The 14,804-nt window shown below is 37.7% G+C and overlaps 2 protein-coding genes across 3 annotated transcripts; one reads left to right on the top strand and one right to left on the bottom strand.

Annotated features, from left to right (window-relative positions):
• The first annotated feature begins 8,109 nt into the window (after positions 1-8,109).
• LOC105393102 lies at positions 8,110-9,773 on the top strand. 2 transcript variants are annotated; one of them, XM_038114961.2, is made up of 5 exons: positions 8,110-8,325; positions 8,400-8,521; positions 8,770-8,913; positions 9,188-9,314; positions 9,522-9,773. In XM_038114961.2, exons 1-5 carry the CDS (start codon positions 8,293-8,295, stop codon positions 9,645-9,647), a joined length of 552 nt encoding a protein of 183 aa, XP_037970889.1. In that variant the 5' UTR covers positions 8,110-8,292; the 3' UTR covers positions 9,648-9,773. The 2 variants fall into 2 exon arrangements, with proteins under 2 accessions (XP_037970889.1, XP_037970890.1); XM_038114962.2 differs by having other exon boundaries at positions 8,111-8,313.
• A 403-nt stretch (positions 9,774-10,176) lies between these two features.
• LOC105393101 lies at positions 10,177-11,755 on the bottom strand. The gene is made up of 4 exons (XM_011564829.3): positions 11,699-11,755; positions 11,304-11,598; positions 10,663-11,205; positions 10,177-10,545 (listed from the first exon to the last, which is right to left on the bottom strand). Coding segments are annotated over exons 1-4 (1,146 nt in total). The 5' UTR covers positions 11,701-11,755; the 3' UTR covers positions 10,177-10,239.
• Between the last annotated feature and the right edge of the window lie 3,049 nt (positions 11,756-14,804).

Raw genomic sequence — 14,804 nt, 5'->3', positions numbered from 1 at the left:
CTTATCTACTAACTATAAGTACCTAACTTAGCATCTAGAAAGTTCGCGGACGTTGTGGAACATTCTCTAACTACTGTTCTAGAAGCTTCCAGACTATTGTAGATCTATTGAATCCATACTAATCCTTCTAGAACTTTATCGAAACTACTGGAAAATTATAGAATGTTCCAGAACCTTCGCGAGTTATCTACTTTATCTATCGATTGTCGCGAACATTACTCCCGCCGCAGCTCTTGTAGCTGAACTATCCGCGGTCGCGACATCTTCGTCGATGGACAGCTCCTCGGTCATCTCCATGGTAGGCGCCCGCAGGATTCATGACGTCTCCTTGCTGCTGAGAATCTCGCACATACTTCTCCATCCATCGTGCCCAATACTTGTCCGTTAATCTCTTGTCTATGAGATCCAGTCTTCTAACTGTCGAGCCACACTTGCTGTTGGACGCTACTTTCCACAGCAGTTCGGTCTCTCCCGCCGGTAAACCCTTAGGTTTGTCCGCCAGAAACGGCAGCGCATGTTGATCTATCTCACTTTCTGTCGGACTATCTATTTTTTCGGAGAGACGAACCATTTTTATGGCACTCACACTCATCTCACGATTCTTTAGACTACGATCTTGAGTCGTGTCTATGGATGGTGTGAGTGCTCCGACGACTTCAGCTGGGGGTGGCAGTGTATTCCCCTTACTTTCAGCACTGACTGGTGCACTTGTCGATGTGACACTATATACTGGAGCCACTCTATTTCCCTGCAGCGGTTTGTTCCGCTTTGGCTCCCGCCGGTTTTCAGCGGCGACGACTACTTCCACAGGTTCAGGCGTAACTCCGCTTGCGACGACGTTTTCCACAGGTTCAGGCGGGAGAAGGCAGGGCAAGATTTCTACCACAGGTTGGCTGACGATGACTTCTTTTCTGACTGGTGCAGGCGTAATTCCGCTGGCGACGACATTTCCCGCAGGTTCAGGCGGGACTTGGCACGTAGCGACGTCTTGCGGTGCGTGTGCGAGTGTTCTTCTCCGAACCCGTGCTTGTTTTATCTCTTCTTCTAGTGCGGCGACCCTGTCTTCAGCCAATTTAGCTTTTAATTCAGCTTCCTCAGCTTTGGCTTTAGCTGCAGCTATGGCCACCAGAGCTTTAGCTTTAGCCATCTCCTTTTGTCGCTCAATAAGTTCCAAGCGGGCCTGTAATTCTCTGCGCCGCGCACGAGAATCAATGTGGCGCGATGAACTTGGTGGAAGTGAAGTTCCGTTCTTCGACGATCTAGACTCGTAGACACTTCCTTCTAATGCAGTGGTGACAACGGTGGTGGGGGCAACGGCAGTTGTGACACCGGCGACTACTATAGGGCAGGGTGGCAACAATGGAGGGGACAGCGTCTCCGTCGTCGGCTCTGACGGCGGTTGTGGACCTGGTGTACCTCCTGTGGTTGCACCCGATGCCGATGCGTACTCCGTTGCATCTGCAGACTTCACCATGGAGACTGCAGATGACTCTTCCGAAGTCCTTTCTACTGCGTACGACTTCTGAGACCTCGTTACAGGCATCTTCTTTTCTTCCAATCCGGATGCACGAAGGACCATATATGTAAGGTAACTTCACGAACTAATACGAATGCCGGCTCAACTATAACTATCCGGCTCGAAGGACCATAAATGTAAGCCCCTTCGACACGACTCACAACTATAACGAATGCCGGATGGTACTATCTTGAAAGAAAACACCAGTATTACTATCACTATTCACTTCGAGGATCTCTGGAGATGTTCACTATTCGAGCTTGATGTTTACTGTTTCACTCTTTCTATTAAACTGAACTTAATGTGCGCCGGACACCTCGCTTTATATAGGCCGGCGGGCGATCTTCCCGAAAGTTCCAGAGATACTCGAGGTCACACTATTTATTATTATTATTACTAAGTAGGTATAAACAATCCATACTTATCTACTAACTATAAGTACCTAACTTAGCATCTAGAAAGTTCGCGGACGTTGTGGAACATTCTCTAACTACTGTTCTAGAAGCTTCCAGACTATTGTAGATCTATTGAATCCATACTAATCCTTCTAGAACTTTATCGAAACTACTGGAAAATTATAGAATGTTCCAGAACCTTCGCGAGTTATCTACTTTATCTATCGATTGTCGCGAACACCTGTTACCAATCTTAGGGCCTTAGATTGTATGACATCTATACGTTTAAGTCCAGTGACATTACTAAGATCAAATACTATAGACCCATAATCGATAACACTCCTTATCATAGCATTATAAAGCAATTTCATTGAAAAGGGGTGGGCACCCCACCATACACCAGAAAGACATCGCAACATATTTAATACTTTCTCACATTTCATTACTATGTAATCAATGTGAGGTAAACCCGACAATTTACGGTCAAGAATCACACCAAGAAACTTAGTGTGACTCTTAACAGGAATTATGACATTATCATATGAAACTGTTATGGGAGGAGGCATTCTCTTTCTTGTAAATAATACTATTTCGCTTTTATAAGGTGAAAGCTGTAAATGATTGGCATCCAACCATATCTGTAACTTCCCCAAGTCACCCGATAAAATGGTCACCGTCTCATCTATTGACCTATTACTGCAATAAAAAACTAAATCATCAGCATACTGAATAATATTTACATTACTAATTGATGATTCTAAATCGTACGAGTAGATATTAAATAACAATGGACTAAGCACCGATCCCTGAGGGAGACCTTTACATATAATTCTACTGCTTGTAGATTGTCCATTTTCGAGTAAAATAGTTCTATTGGTTAATATATTCATAATGAAGTTGGATAACAAAATCGGTACATTCAAAGCTAAAAGTTTACGACGTAGTATACTCAAGTTAACATTATCATAGGCGGAAGTAATATCCAAGAACGCAGCCAAAACGGATGCATTGGCAGAAAATGACAGACGAATATCTGTCACTAATAGGGAAATACAGTCCATGGTGCTCTTGCCTTTCCTAAAACCATATTGACTTTGAGGCAATAAACTATTACTTTCGATAAACCATTCAAGCCTATTTTTAATTAAGTGCTCTGCAATCTTAAGTATTACTAACGAAAGAGCTATTGGTCTGAAGCCTGAAGGATCTGAGGGATTTTTGAGAGGTTTAAGCAGAGGAATAATAGTCTGTACTTTCCATAAATGAGGTACATTACCAGAAATCAACACATGGTTGATAATCTCTAAGTAGTATAATAGTGTATTATCAGACAAATGAGCAAAGAAAGAATAAGGAATACCATCACACCCTGGTGCGGAATCTTTACAATATTTAATAATACCTTTCAATTCATTTAAGTTAAAAGGAGAGTTTAATCCTACTTGGTTGTCAACTATTGAAGGGGGAATGGAATATTTACAACATAAAGATTCTGGGGGAACTGAAGGAGGAGCTAACCTGTCAAGAAACTGTTCAGTCAGAGAAGGGGGAAAAGCATTAATTGTGGATTCCTTGAAAGCAGATTTAAATCTTCTTATATTTGCCCACACTTCGGAAGGATTTACTTGGGGAGATATGGAAAGACAAAAAGATCGCCAACTAGCAAACTTTTTCTGTTTAAATAACTGTTTAGTTTTAGTGATAGTTTCTGTGAGTATACTAAAATTTTCATCAGTAGTACAGTTAGAGTAATTTAGTTCAGCCAATTTCCTATCTTTTATTGCTAAAGTGCAGTCACTATCCCACCAGGGTGGAGAAGGACACTGTACCTTTTTAGGTTTTTTAAGAGGGAATACTTCTTCAGCAGATTCTATGATGATTTTTGTTAAGGCTTCAGCGCATAAGTTTTCATTACCACATGAAACACTAGGTAAAGCGCTTATTTTACTGTCAACTTTCTGTTGAAAATTACTCCAATTAGCCTTTTCCAGATTAAATTTAAAACGAGGGTTGATTTTACAGGGTGGTGTGGATGAAAATTTTGAAGTGAATTTAATTAAAATAGGAAAGTGGTCACTGCCAAAAGTGGAGGGAAGGGGTGTCCAGAGTAGTTCAGCTGCTAATTTGGGTGAACAGATAGATAGGTCGGGGGCACTTATGCCTTGGCCAGGAGCAGTCCTACGAGTAGCTGAGCCATTATTTAATATAACTAGGTTATACTTATCAACTAATTCTAAAATATTTACAGAACAGGGTGTTGGAGTAGAAGCAATAGTGCTACCCCAAGAGGAGTGTTGGCAGTTAAGATCACCTAAAATTAAAAGAGGTTTAGGAATAGAAGATAGGAGACCATCAATCTCATTGATGATATCAGAAGAAGCAAGGGGTATATACAAAGAAACAAAGGTAATGTTATTAACCTTTACGGCAATAATGGAGAAATTACTACTATGGGATGGAATGGGAATATGTACATAATTACACGGACGCCTGATGAATAAGGCTGTACCACCATATCCATCAGATCTGTCCTCTCTCAGACTAGAGTAGCCTGGGATTTTAAAGATAGAGCCTGGCTTAAGCCAGGTCTCTTGAAATGATAATATAAATGGTTTGTATTTATTAATTAAATGAATTAAATCAGATTTTTTATTTCTTATACTTTGGCAATTCCACTGAATCATTTGTTGCTGATTGTGGTGAGCCATTGTTAGTTGAAGGTTTATGCATGTTAGTATGGTCATCGTTGGACGGTGTGTTTTTATATTTACATTGAGTTAAATATGTAGTTAACATTTTAATTAACTCCTCAATCGTAGAGGCTGTTGATTGTTCTGAAATAGTTATATTTTCACGATGTTTAATAACACCCCCATTCGGAGATGATTCGACATGTTCCTGAATTATTTCATTATGAGCCTTTCTATCATAACCCTTGGCTATGGTAGGAGGCGATTTCGGTTTCAGATAAACAGTTTTTTTATATGAAGTTGAAGATGAAGGATTATTTACAAATGATAAATCATTATTAGTAGCCATGAATGGAGTGGAGATCGGTTTAGATGAAACCACTTCAGAAAACAATCGGGTGACTTGAGGATGAATTTTGCTGGCCTCAGCATAAGAGATGCAGCTCTGCGCCATGGACAATTTAATCGCCCTTTGTCTTTCAAATTCTGGACACTTCTTGTTGGTTGCAAAGTGCGAGCCACCACATGAACAGCATTGGAAGTCGCCTTCCTCTGCTGAACATGTAGATCCCGAGTGTTTGCCGCCACACTTGAAGCACCGAGGTAAAGATCTGCACTGATCCTTAACATGTCCAAACCGACAACAGTTAAAGCACTGAACAGTGGGGAAGATATAAAGTTCTACGGAGAGGGAAGAGTAACACATGAAGATTCTTTTAGGAAGAACTTGGCCATCAAATGTTGCTACGACTGTACCTGTGTTAATATGGGATGCCTTTCCATCATTAAAAACTTTACGTTTCATTCTTCTTATTTTTATTATTTTTCCACAGCCTATGAGCCGTTTTCCTTGACAGCTGTCAGTTGAGCTTTTGGGTAAGCCGATAGATGGCGTGAAAACGCAGTGTACCAACTGTCAAAAATTACATAGAGAGCAAAGAGTACTAAACTCAGAATAAGAACTCACTAGTTGTGATTAAATGTCGGGTGGTAGCGCGAGCCATCCTTCCGAGGCTCAGACTGCATGTGGCTTGGGATAGTGCTAAGTATTCTGTGAATAGTTCTACCCGCGCCGTCACGTAGTGTTCTTTTCTCTATGCGCGCCGTTTGAACGGGTGCTGCGTGCGAGAACTGATTTTCTATTTTTATTTATTGTATGATCCTAAATAAGATCCCAAAGAAATACTTACAAGACAAGATGAGAATGTGTGCCGTCGCAACTTGTAAAAATAAAGGAAATCATAAATTTCCAAATGATGAAAGCCAGGCGCAATAATGAAAATAATACTACAATTCTACCTACCTACGTCACTTTCACATTTCGTTAGCCTCACAGAATAACATATTGTGATCTGAGTGTGTTCTGAGGGTTTGAAAGTTGGTACAACCCCAGACAACGCCATCTATTTCTCCAAAAAGGAACTTTTTTTTTTTTAACAAACGCCTCATTGGAGTGGACATATCTTTAATTATGTCCTCCTCTGTCCAATCAAGTGGGACTCCTTTAATGACACCCATGCGGGTGACATTAAAAGTGGGGATAAAAACTTTATATTTTTCTTTTAAAGCCAAGTTCTCCATGAATAAATTTGCGTCTTCAAATTCAGAAAAACTCACTGAAACTTTGTTCCGGCCAATTTTCTTAAGGCTTCCATTTATAATATTTTTAACGTTATTTTGCTTTAACACGCGTCCAAATGACACGGGGTGTAGTATCGAATTGGACGAATCAGATTCCGTGATTTTCTGAATATGCACAATGAAAGGTGCAGCATCTGTTTTATTATAAGTGGACCTTCCAACTGGGTTGTAGGTGTAGGGTGTTTTTGAAGTATCAGTTTGCTGTGGAGGTGTAGGGACAATTTGTGGTGCAGATTGAGTTGAGGGTTCCACAATTGCATCTGCTTGAGAGCAGGCACAATCATGTTCCCTGTTGATCTTTCCATGTTTTCTCCTTTTTTTATTGCAATGTTTGCACATACGAGATGGCCTAATTCTTTTTCTAGTGGTTTTGATAGAGGATACTGAGGCATCAGTATCCATACTGCTTTCTATTGTTACGAAATGTCCGACCTCCGGAGGGGCCGTGCCCCCCGGGTCAGGGGGCTCCATAACGGGCCAAACTATAAATAACTTTAAAACTTACCTATATGTCGGCAAACTAATAAAAAATAACAAATTAAAATATATACACACAAATGTAACGATATTTACAAGTTAAAACAAGCCTGATCCTGTTTATAATTAGTTTACAAAAATTGTTAGAAAAAAAGACACCCGCTCAATTCGACGTTTCCCGCGCTTTTTTGAGTTGAATAAGTTCACATCACAATATTATTATTGACAGTTGACAGTATTACAGACTGACAGTGACAGTTGACAGTATTACAGACTGACAATGACAAGTTGGCGGAAACGCGGAAACATACTTAGGGTGGATTCGTCCAAACATCACGTTACACGAGAATAACTATACCGGAATTAAAATTATACGCGAGTAAATATCTAGGATAAGTACATTTGCATTCTACCAAGTTATACCATGATTAAATTGAATGAACGAGGAACGAAACTGTAATGCAACTAAAATAAAAATAGCTGCGTTTCAAAGCATGCAATAGAAATGACATGCCAACTTAGTTTGAATGGATTATAAAAGTATGAAATTGTTTATGTTTTAATATCTTATTCGCTGTTGTTATTCTGAGACTTTGCCTTTTAACGTACTTTTGTTTATGTTTTGACAGATGTGTTTATATGTCATTATGACGGTTTCCTAATCAGCTGATGTGCTGCCGCCATTACAAAATTACTCTCGGATAAGCTCGTTACACGGTCAATTTTGGCGGTATAACATTTTATTCTTGGGATAAGCTAGTTATCTTGGTTTCAGGTTTGGTAGAATGCAAAATCTGCTTACTCGCGAGTAACTGGTACTTTACTCGTGAGTAAAAAGTTACTCGACGTTGGCCGAATCCGCCCTTATAAGTATAAGAGAACAGATAAGTTTGTGGCACTATACGTGTCGTGTCGTGTCGGTTACGGTGAGTGTGGCTGTGGACACTAACGTGACATGTCGTGGCGTACTCTGGCGTTAAACCATCGTTAAACTAATCACTCAGGCTGTAACAAGGGCTGCTCGTCGTGTCGTTGGTAGGACATTGAATGGAGTATGTCCGAGAAAATATTGCGGACGCGGCTGACTCAGCCACGGTCTTTTGGGACAGTTCGTGCCCGATCGCTCTCGGACGTCTGAAAGCTGAAGGCCAGTCCAAGGTTACGTCCGCGACTTACGTCCGATATTTTAAACAGCGTAGTGTACATTCCTTACCTAGATACCTTTAAATCGCGGCTGACAACCGTGTCCGTAAGACGCGTCCGCTAGTGTGTCGGCGTCATAAGCCGACCTTTATTTTCAACCAATACCTATTCTGTGATGCTAGCGGTATTGCAGCATACCAACCTAACAGTATTTTTGGCGGTAAACGAACTGTCAGTAGTGTCAATTTCTGTCTGTCAGTCAGAGTCAGATTCGTTGTGTGCGAAGCTTCCGCGATTTGTGTGTTTGTGTTTAATTTGGGCATCTTTATTATTACTCCCTAATCTAAGTAAGGTCAGGAAATAGCTGGCTTTCCATCCTAAAATATAATATAGAATTTGTGAATCTGAGAGTTACTGGGATTTTACTAAAATGAGCACCCAAGACATTCAGGTTAGTTTGATGGTATGTTATTGTTTGCTATTCGTTTATTTATATCGGGTTCTTGTCAGAATACACATTTACTTCTCATTTACCAGGATTCTACACGGGGCTCAAGGAAAACGCTAATGACTCTACAACACACGGCCACGGATCGCGAAAATTTAGTGGGTAGACCATCAAAAAGTTTGAAGCACCAACTATCTCAGGATACTGCTATGTAAGTGCACCAACATTCTTTATAAACTGATTAATCACAGTTCCTTGAGTTTTAGAAACATAAATGATTTCTGGATATCTTGATCTTAAACCTTTGTAGATAAAATATCTATTCTTAATACATATAAATAAATAGACTCCCTATCACAGTGCATGACATCTGAATTCTCACACTAACATCAATCCATCCCCACTCTCCTTCCTCCGAAGAACAGTTTATTCAAAATATACATTAACACAATATTTCAGAGATGTGGATGCAAAGCGCAGACCAGTCACCAGCAAGGAGAAGGAGACCCAGGCCAACATTGATACCACAATTACTGCTGATGACTTGTGTAACCCCGAGGGGCCTTCGGAGAAATACTGGCAGGTTCTGGCTGAGAAGCGACAGTGAGTAGAATTACATTCCTAATAAAAATCCTTGTTTGTCTCTAATGAATTTGTCATAACCGGCTTTAAAAGATTATTTCTTTATCATACCTATGGATTAGTGAAAAATTATAATGGGATGGCAGAAAGCATATACAACTGGGAGCTAACAGTTTTATGATAGAAATCAGCACTAATAGAACTGACCAACCAGAAAATAGCCTGTGTGGTACTTCTTGGTAGGCCTATAGGTATTTTAATATACACTTTCTAAAACATCACTTTTAAATTACAGAGTTGCCCTGCAAGAAGTGTTGGAGGAGAATGAGCAACTTCGTCAAATTATTGAGAACCTGAAAGAGGAGAATGCCCAGTTTAAACAAATGCTTGAAGAGGCTAATAGCTTTGTGGAAATTATTAAGGTAAAGCATTACATTTAATCATGTTCTGATCTTAGTACCCTAAAACAGGCCATTAATCATAATGGAAAGTGTGTGCTGTTAGTATGCTTTTTATATTAGTCAAGCCTACTTGAAGCCACACACAATCTAGCTTACTTGATTTGGCACCTATCAAGCCTTGGAAGAATTTACAATGCATTATATTAATATTAGTACTTGTTATTCTAGGAGGAGCTAGCTCACAGTGACAAGGATGACACAGGCATTGATGTGAACGATGTCAGCACTGCCGACGAGAACACTGAAAATGATACCACAGTGGAACCGGAGGCTGACTCTAGCAAAACTGATTAGAATAGCATAATATTAAAACATAATGTTCAACTACTTAATGCTGAAGTTTGTATTAGTATAAAAACACTAATAACTAAGATTTCGCCCAAAGCTTTTCCAGTACAAAGAAAGTGCTCTTATCTTAAAGAATAACCCCCTTATTCATAGAAAAGTTACAATACGTTTTAACTAATAAACTGTTTTGTCCCTCTCTGTCAAAGAACAAATTGTTCTTTGTTGGAGAGGGACAAAACAGTTTATTAGTTAAAACGTTTTGTAACTTCTCTATTAATAAGGGGGTAATTGTGTAGTTAAGTATTTAAGTTATTATGAAGTATTCTTTCTTGGTTATAGTTCTTTAACCATATCTTATCTCTGGCTTAAATGTTTTCTAAAACTTTTCTATGATAATAAAAAAATAAAATTATTTCCACATATTTTTATTATTATCAAATTTATACTTCCATTCATTATGAATTATAATGAGATTTAAAACTTACATAAAGCATATTTGAGTCAAAGGCACTGTTAAATAACTAGAATTATCACCAAATTAACCTAATAGCCACCTTAGTTTTAATTTTCATTAGGCACAATACTATTGTTTTTAATATTATGTTGAGTAATCCTTTAAAAATATTCTAAATTGTTCATCAAAGGACATCTCATGAGTCCAAGGAATCAAGGCAGGGTACAAAGAAATATTCCGTAGAACTTTCACATCAGCATTTTCTGGCAATACACTCCTGACTTTCTTGTTGAGACACCCAGTGATGTGCATGTACTGGTTTGATATTAAATTGTATATGAAGTTGACATATTTGCAGTCGAGGTTGTCAGATGTGCTGGGCGCACCGGGTCCGTAGCCATTGATCTCATCTATGTATCCAGTAGTTATCAAAGGTACTATGTAGTCAGCCTGAAACAACAAATTTTATGCATCAATTTTATATGATACTGAACTTGTAACATTGAAATTACCTACATAAGTAAGTTCATTAATAATTTAAAGACTACAAAATATGAGATATATTACCTTTTCAAAGTATTCTCTAATGAACTTTTCAGGGTTTTGTATAACATCATCTCTTCTGTCCTCCAGCGTGATGACTTGTACTTCCATATCAAACCAATCATTGACTTTATCTTGAATATTCATAGCAGTCTCAATGCCATCCTCAGTGAAAGTCAAGAATAGAATAGGTTTGTCATTTTTCAGTCTTTCAATGTTCTTGGTTTCAGACACTTTCGGGGGCAGCTGCTGTGGTTGATTTGGTTTTTTCTCTGTGTTAATACTTTTATTAAGAGCTGGTGGTAAATCATTTACCAATGATTTCAGTGTAATGATCTTCCTCTCACTTGCACTGTTGTTGCTGTGATACCCAGTGTCTGATTTACCTTCATCCTTGTTGAAATAAGCTACCATTTCAGTGACAGGGTCTTCTATTTTCTTCAGAATGTCAAACCTTTTCATTTTAACTAAAACATCCAATATTTTATCTAATGTTGCATCTTCATCTTGCATGAACAATTTGAGTACAATGTCTGTTGGATCATTCTTGATGGAATGTTTGATATACTGTAAAATTATGTGACATTGAATTTATAAATTTCTATTACGTATTTATATTAAAATAAAATAAGATTAGTGTATAAAAATAAGAATGGGGTACTTACATTCAAATCATCTTGGGATATGCCCAAATAATGTCCCAGCTCTCTCCAGCAGTCTTGAGATCCTTGGACAGACTTGACGATGGTCCTCCATGCGTTGTGACAAGCTGCTCCAAGCTCCGACTCTGCATTGCGATAATATAGTAGCTTTGTGTGCAAAAAACATGTTTTCTTACTGAGTCTAGTAAGCTCAGAGATCTCTTTATTTCTTTCTTCTTCAATGTCTTCATATAAGGCCAAAGTATCAATACTTATGGTATCAGCATTGTCGTAATCGTGTATGACTTCAGTGGAATTCCTGATGAAAGAGTGTAACGTTAAAAGCTAAGTATAATCATGAATGAGGAAAACGTGTGATTTTTTGATCGGATAATCCATCACTTGAACACTTTACTTACATCCTGTTATTAAATAAACAAAGAAGTTAACTATTGCTGAAATTATGATTATTATTTAACTAAATACGGTAGAAATAGAAATACCGAGTGTTATAAATTATTTACACAAATAAATAAATACTAGAAGAGAGAGAGAGACAGTGCGCGAGAGTGATAGATAGTGAGATATTCACAGATTACAATGGGATTGGATGACATGTGTCATCTGTCTAATCGACAGATTAATTTTTTTTTTTTTTTTTTTTCAATCTATTTTATTTAAGGAACTTTTGTCACTAGGTGACGATGACAGTCCCATCGTACCCTCTAATTAACATACACAAAACAATAAACTAAAAACTAAGAATGAAACTTAAAATAATATAGCAATTTGGCTGCTTCTGACCATGGCTCAGACAATATACTTTGGAAAACTCCAACATCGATTCTATTAATATTAAACTTATCAACTAACTGTTGCCGCCGACTTGCATTCCGGACACATTCCATTAGGAAATGGTATACGTCATCTTCTACTCCACATTCATCACATTTGGGTGAAGTAACTTTTCCCATCAAGAATCCGAATTTATTTAATGGAATATGACCAGAACGAAGTCGGAGAGCCATCACAATTTGTTGTCTGTTTAATCGACTTGAACTAAACCAAGGTATTCGAGGGGGATCACACACTATACTTCGGTACCAAATTCCCTTTTCTTTGGATATCTTATTGAAATATTCACTCCAATTATCACGTATGAATTGCCGATATTTGGCTAATACTTCAGACCAACTTGCTACAACTTCAACATCATTACCGTCTTTAATTGCTTTCTTAGCAAGCCTGTCAGCCTCCTCGTTACCTTGTAATCCAACATGCGAAGGAATCCATTGTAACATAACTTGAATGCCCCTTTTACACAAATTAATTAATTTTGATATAATCTTATAAGCAATTGCCAAACCTCTTTCCCCTGAAACACATCTAATAATATGTTGGAGAGAACTTTTACTATCAGTTAATATTACAATTTTACAAATATTATTTTTTTCTATGAATAATACAGCCTCATATATAGCTAAAAGTTCAACTGACATAACAGAAACACAGGAATTAATTCTAAATAGACCCTGGACCTTAGAATTTGGATTGAAAAATGAAGCTCCTCTGCCTGCACTATCTTTGGAACCGTCAGTGTAAACAGAATGCCATCCGTCATATTTAAGATTTAACTCCTGCAAAACTATATTCTTAAGATGGTTAACTTCATATGTACATTTTGCCTCACTTATACAGTCTATATTTGGTTTAATTAACTCTTTGATATCTATAGATGACATCCATGTATCTAAGCTGAAATTTTCTAAGGGAACAGCCGAAGCAATATTTTCTGAACCAGTCTCTATGAAAGTATCTGCTAGCAAAGGCTTTTTTTTCCTAGACCAAAAGTTATTATGCAAATGCAGAGCCAATTCGGAAAGATACTTAACAGTAAGATTTCCTTCAAACGAACGAGACTTTAAAATATATTTAAACGCTAAGTATTTCCGTCTTAAAACAAGTGGAGGAATGCATAGGTCACTTTCCATGGCATATACAGGAGTAGATCTGACGTAACCACCCACGATTCTCATTGCTCTATTTTGTAATAAATCCAATTTCTTCACGTTTGTTATGGCGCTATTATCATATAAAAAACTTCCGTAATCAATCCTACTCCGAATTAGTGATAAATATAATCTACGTAAATGTTGGGGATGAACGCCCCAACCCGACCCAGATAAGACTTTAAATATCTGCAAAAACTTACAGGACTTTTCATAAGTTTCTTTAATATGTTTTGTCCATCGAAGAGAACTATCCAACCAAACTCCTAAGTGTTTTATACAATCAACCGATTCCAATGCAATGTTATTTACAAAAATACTAACATTTTGACGAATTCTTCCTCTACTGAAAACACACAGTTTCGATTTCTCGGCTGCTAACTCCAATCCCAATTGACTTAGCAAATGTATTAAAGTGTTTACTGATAACTGCATCTGAATGATGCTGTCGCTTAATTTGTTGTGATTACTGTACAAAACAAAATCATCAGCGTACTGACTTATAAATACATTCTGAATATTTCTACATATGTCTATAGTAGCAACATTAAAAAGCAACGGAGACAAGGGATCACCTTGGGCAATGCCTTTGCTTGCCCATCTTGTACATCCATTAGCATTAGCATCATCAACTTTAATTTTTAAAAATCTTTTTTTAGAAAACTCCCATACATATTGACATATAGTGGCTCCAACTTTTAACCGGTCTAAAATATTTACAAGGCATTCTATTATCACATTATTATAAGCTCCATCTATATCTACAAAGCAAGCTATAGTAGCATTATTCTTAGAAAATCCTACCTGAATGTTCGTGACTAACCGAGCTAAATTGTCCAAACACGACTGCCCTTTCCTAAATCCCGTCGTATTAGGAGATAATAATTTATTGCTTTCTAAGTACCATTCCAGTCGTTTGTTTAACATAGAGTGAAATAGCTTACAAATACATGATATAAGTGAAATAGGTCTGAGTTTAGGGTCATTATCATTATTTTTTGGTATGGGAACTATTACAATATCCCTCCACTGAATTGGTATATACCCTGAGACTAAAACACGGTTAAATATATTCAAAAGAAATATTTTCGCATTCAATGGAAGATGAGACAACATCGAATAGGAAATATTATCATTGCCAGGGGCAGAATACTTTAGCTTAAGACTATTCTCCAATTCAACAATAGTCAATTCACTTTCTAACAATTCATTTGAAGAGATAAAACAGGGGGTATTATTTATAACAAAATCAGGCGTAAGGGATTGTAACAATTCCTCTTTTTTTTCCTCAGACACGCATCTTCTAACATGCTGATAACCTTTCATCCATCTCATTTTCCGCCACATATCAGATACATTAGTAGTTTCACAAATATTATCACAAAAGGTATGCCAACTATCTGATTTTGCTCTTCTAATCAAACGCTGAGCTTCCGCAGTTTTTCTTTGTAATACACATAGATTATCTGGTGTTGGGTTACGTCTCAGGGTTTTTAGAGCTAATCGACGTTCTGCT

This window comes from Plutella xylostella, chromosome 8 (assembly GCF_932276165.1).
Source record: "Plutella xylostella chromosome 8, ilPluXylo3.1, whole genome shotgun sequence".
Classification (NCBI taxonomy): Eukaryota; Metazoa; Arthropoda; class Insecta; order Lepidoptera; family Plutellidae; genus Plutella; species Plutella xylostella.
The sequence above is the reverse complement of the archived record's forward strand: the minus strand, read 5'-3'. Positions and strand labels throughout refer to the sequence as shown.

Coding starts and splice junctions, on each gene's coding strand:
- LOC105393101 (XM_011564829.3), bottom strand. Junction 11,206..11,303: donor TATCCCAAGATGATTTGAAT/GTAAGTACCCCA, acceptor ATAATTTTACAG/TATATCAAACATTCCATCAA. Junction 10,546..10,662: donor TTAGAGAATACTTTGAAAAG/GTAATATATCTC, acceptor TTGTTGTTTCAG/GCTGACTACATAGTACCTTT.
- LOC105393102 (XM_038114961.2), top strand. CDS start 8,293: ATGAGCACCCAAGACATTCAGGTTAGTTTGATG. Junction 8,326..8,399: donor ACATTCAGGTTAGTTTGATG/GTATGTTATTGT, acceptor CTCATTTACCAG/GATTCTACACGGGGCTCAAG. Junction 9,315..9,521: donor GCTTTGTGGAAATTATTAAG/GTAAAGCATTAC, acceptor TTGTTATTCTAG/GAGGAGCTAGCTCACAGTGA.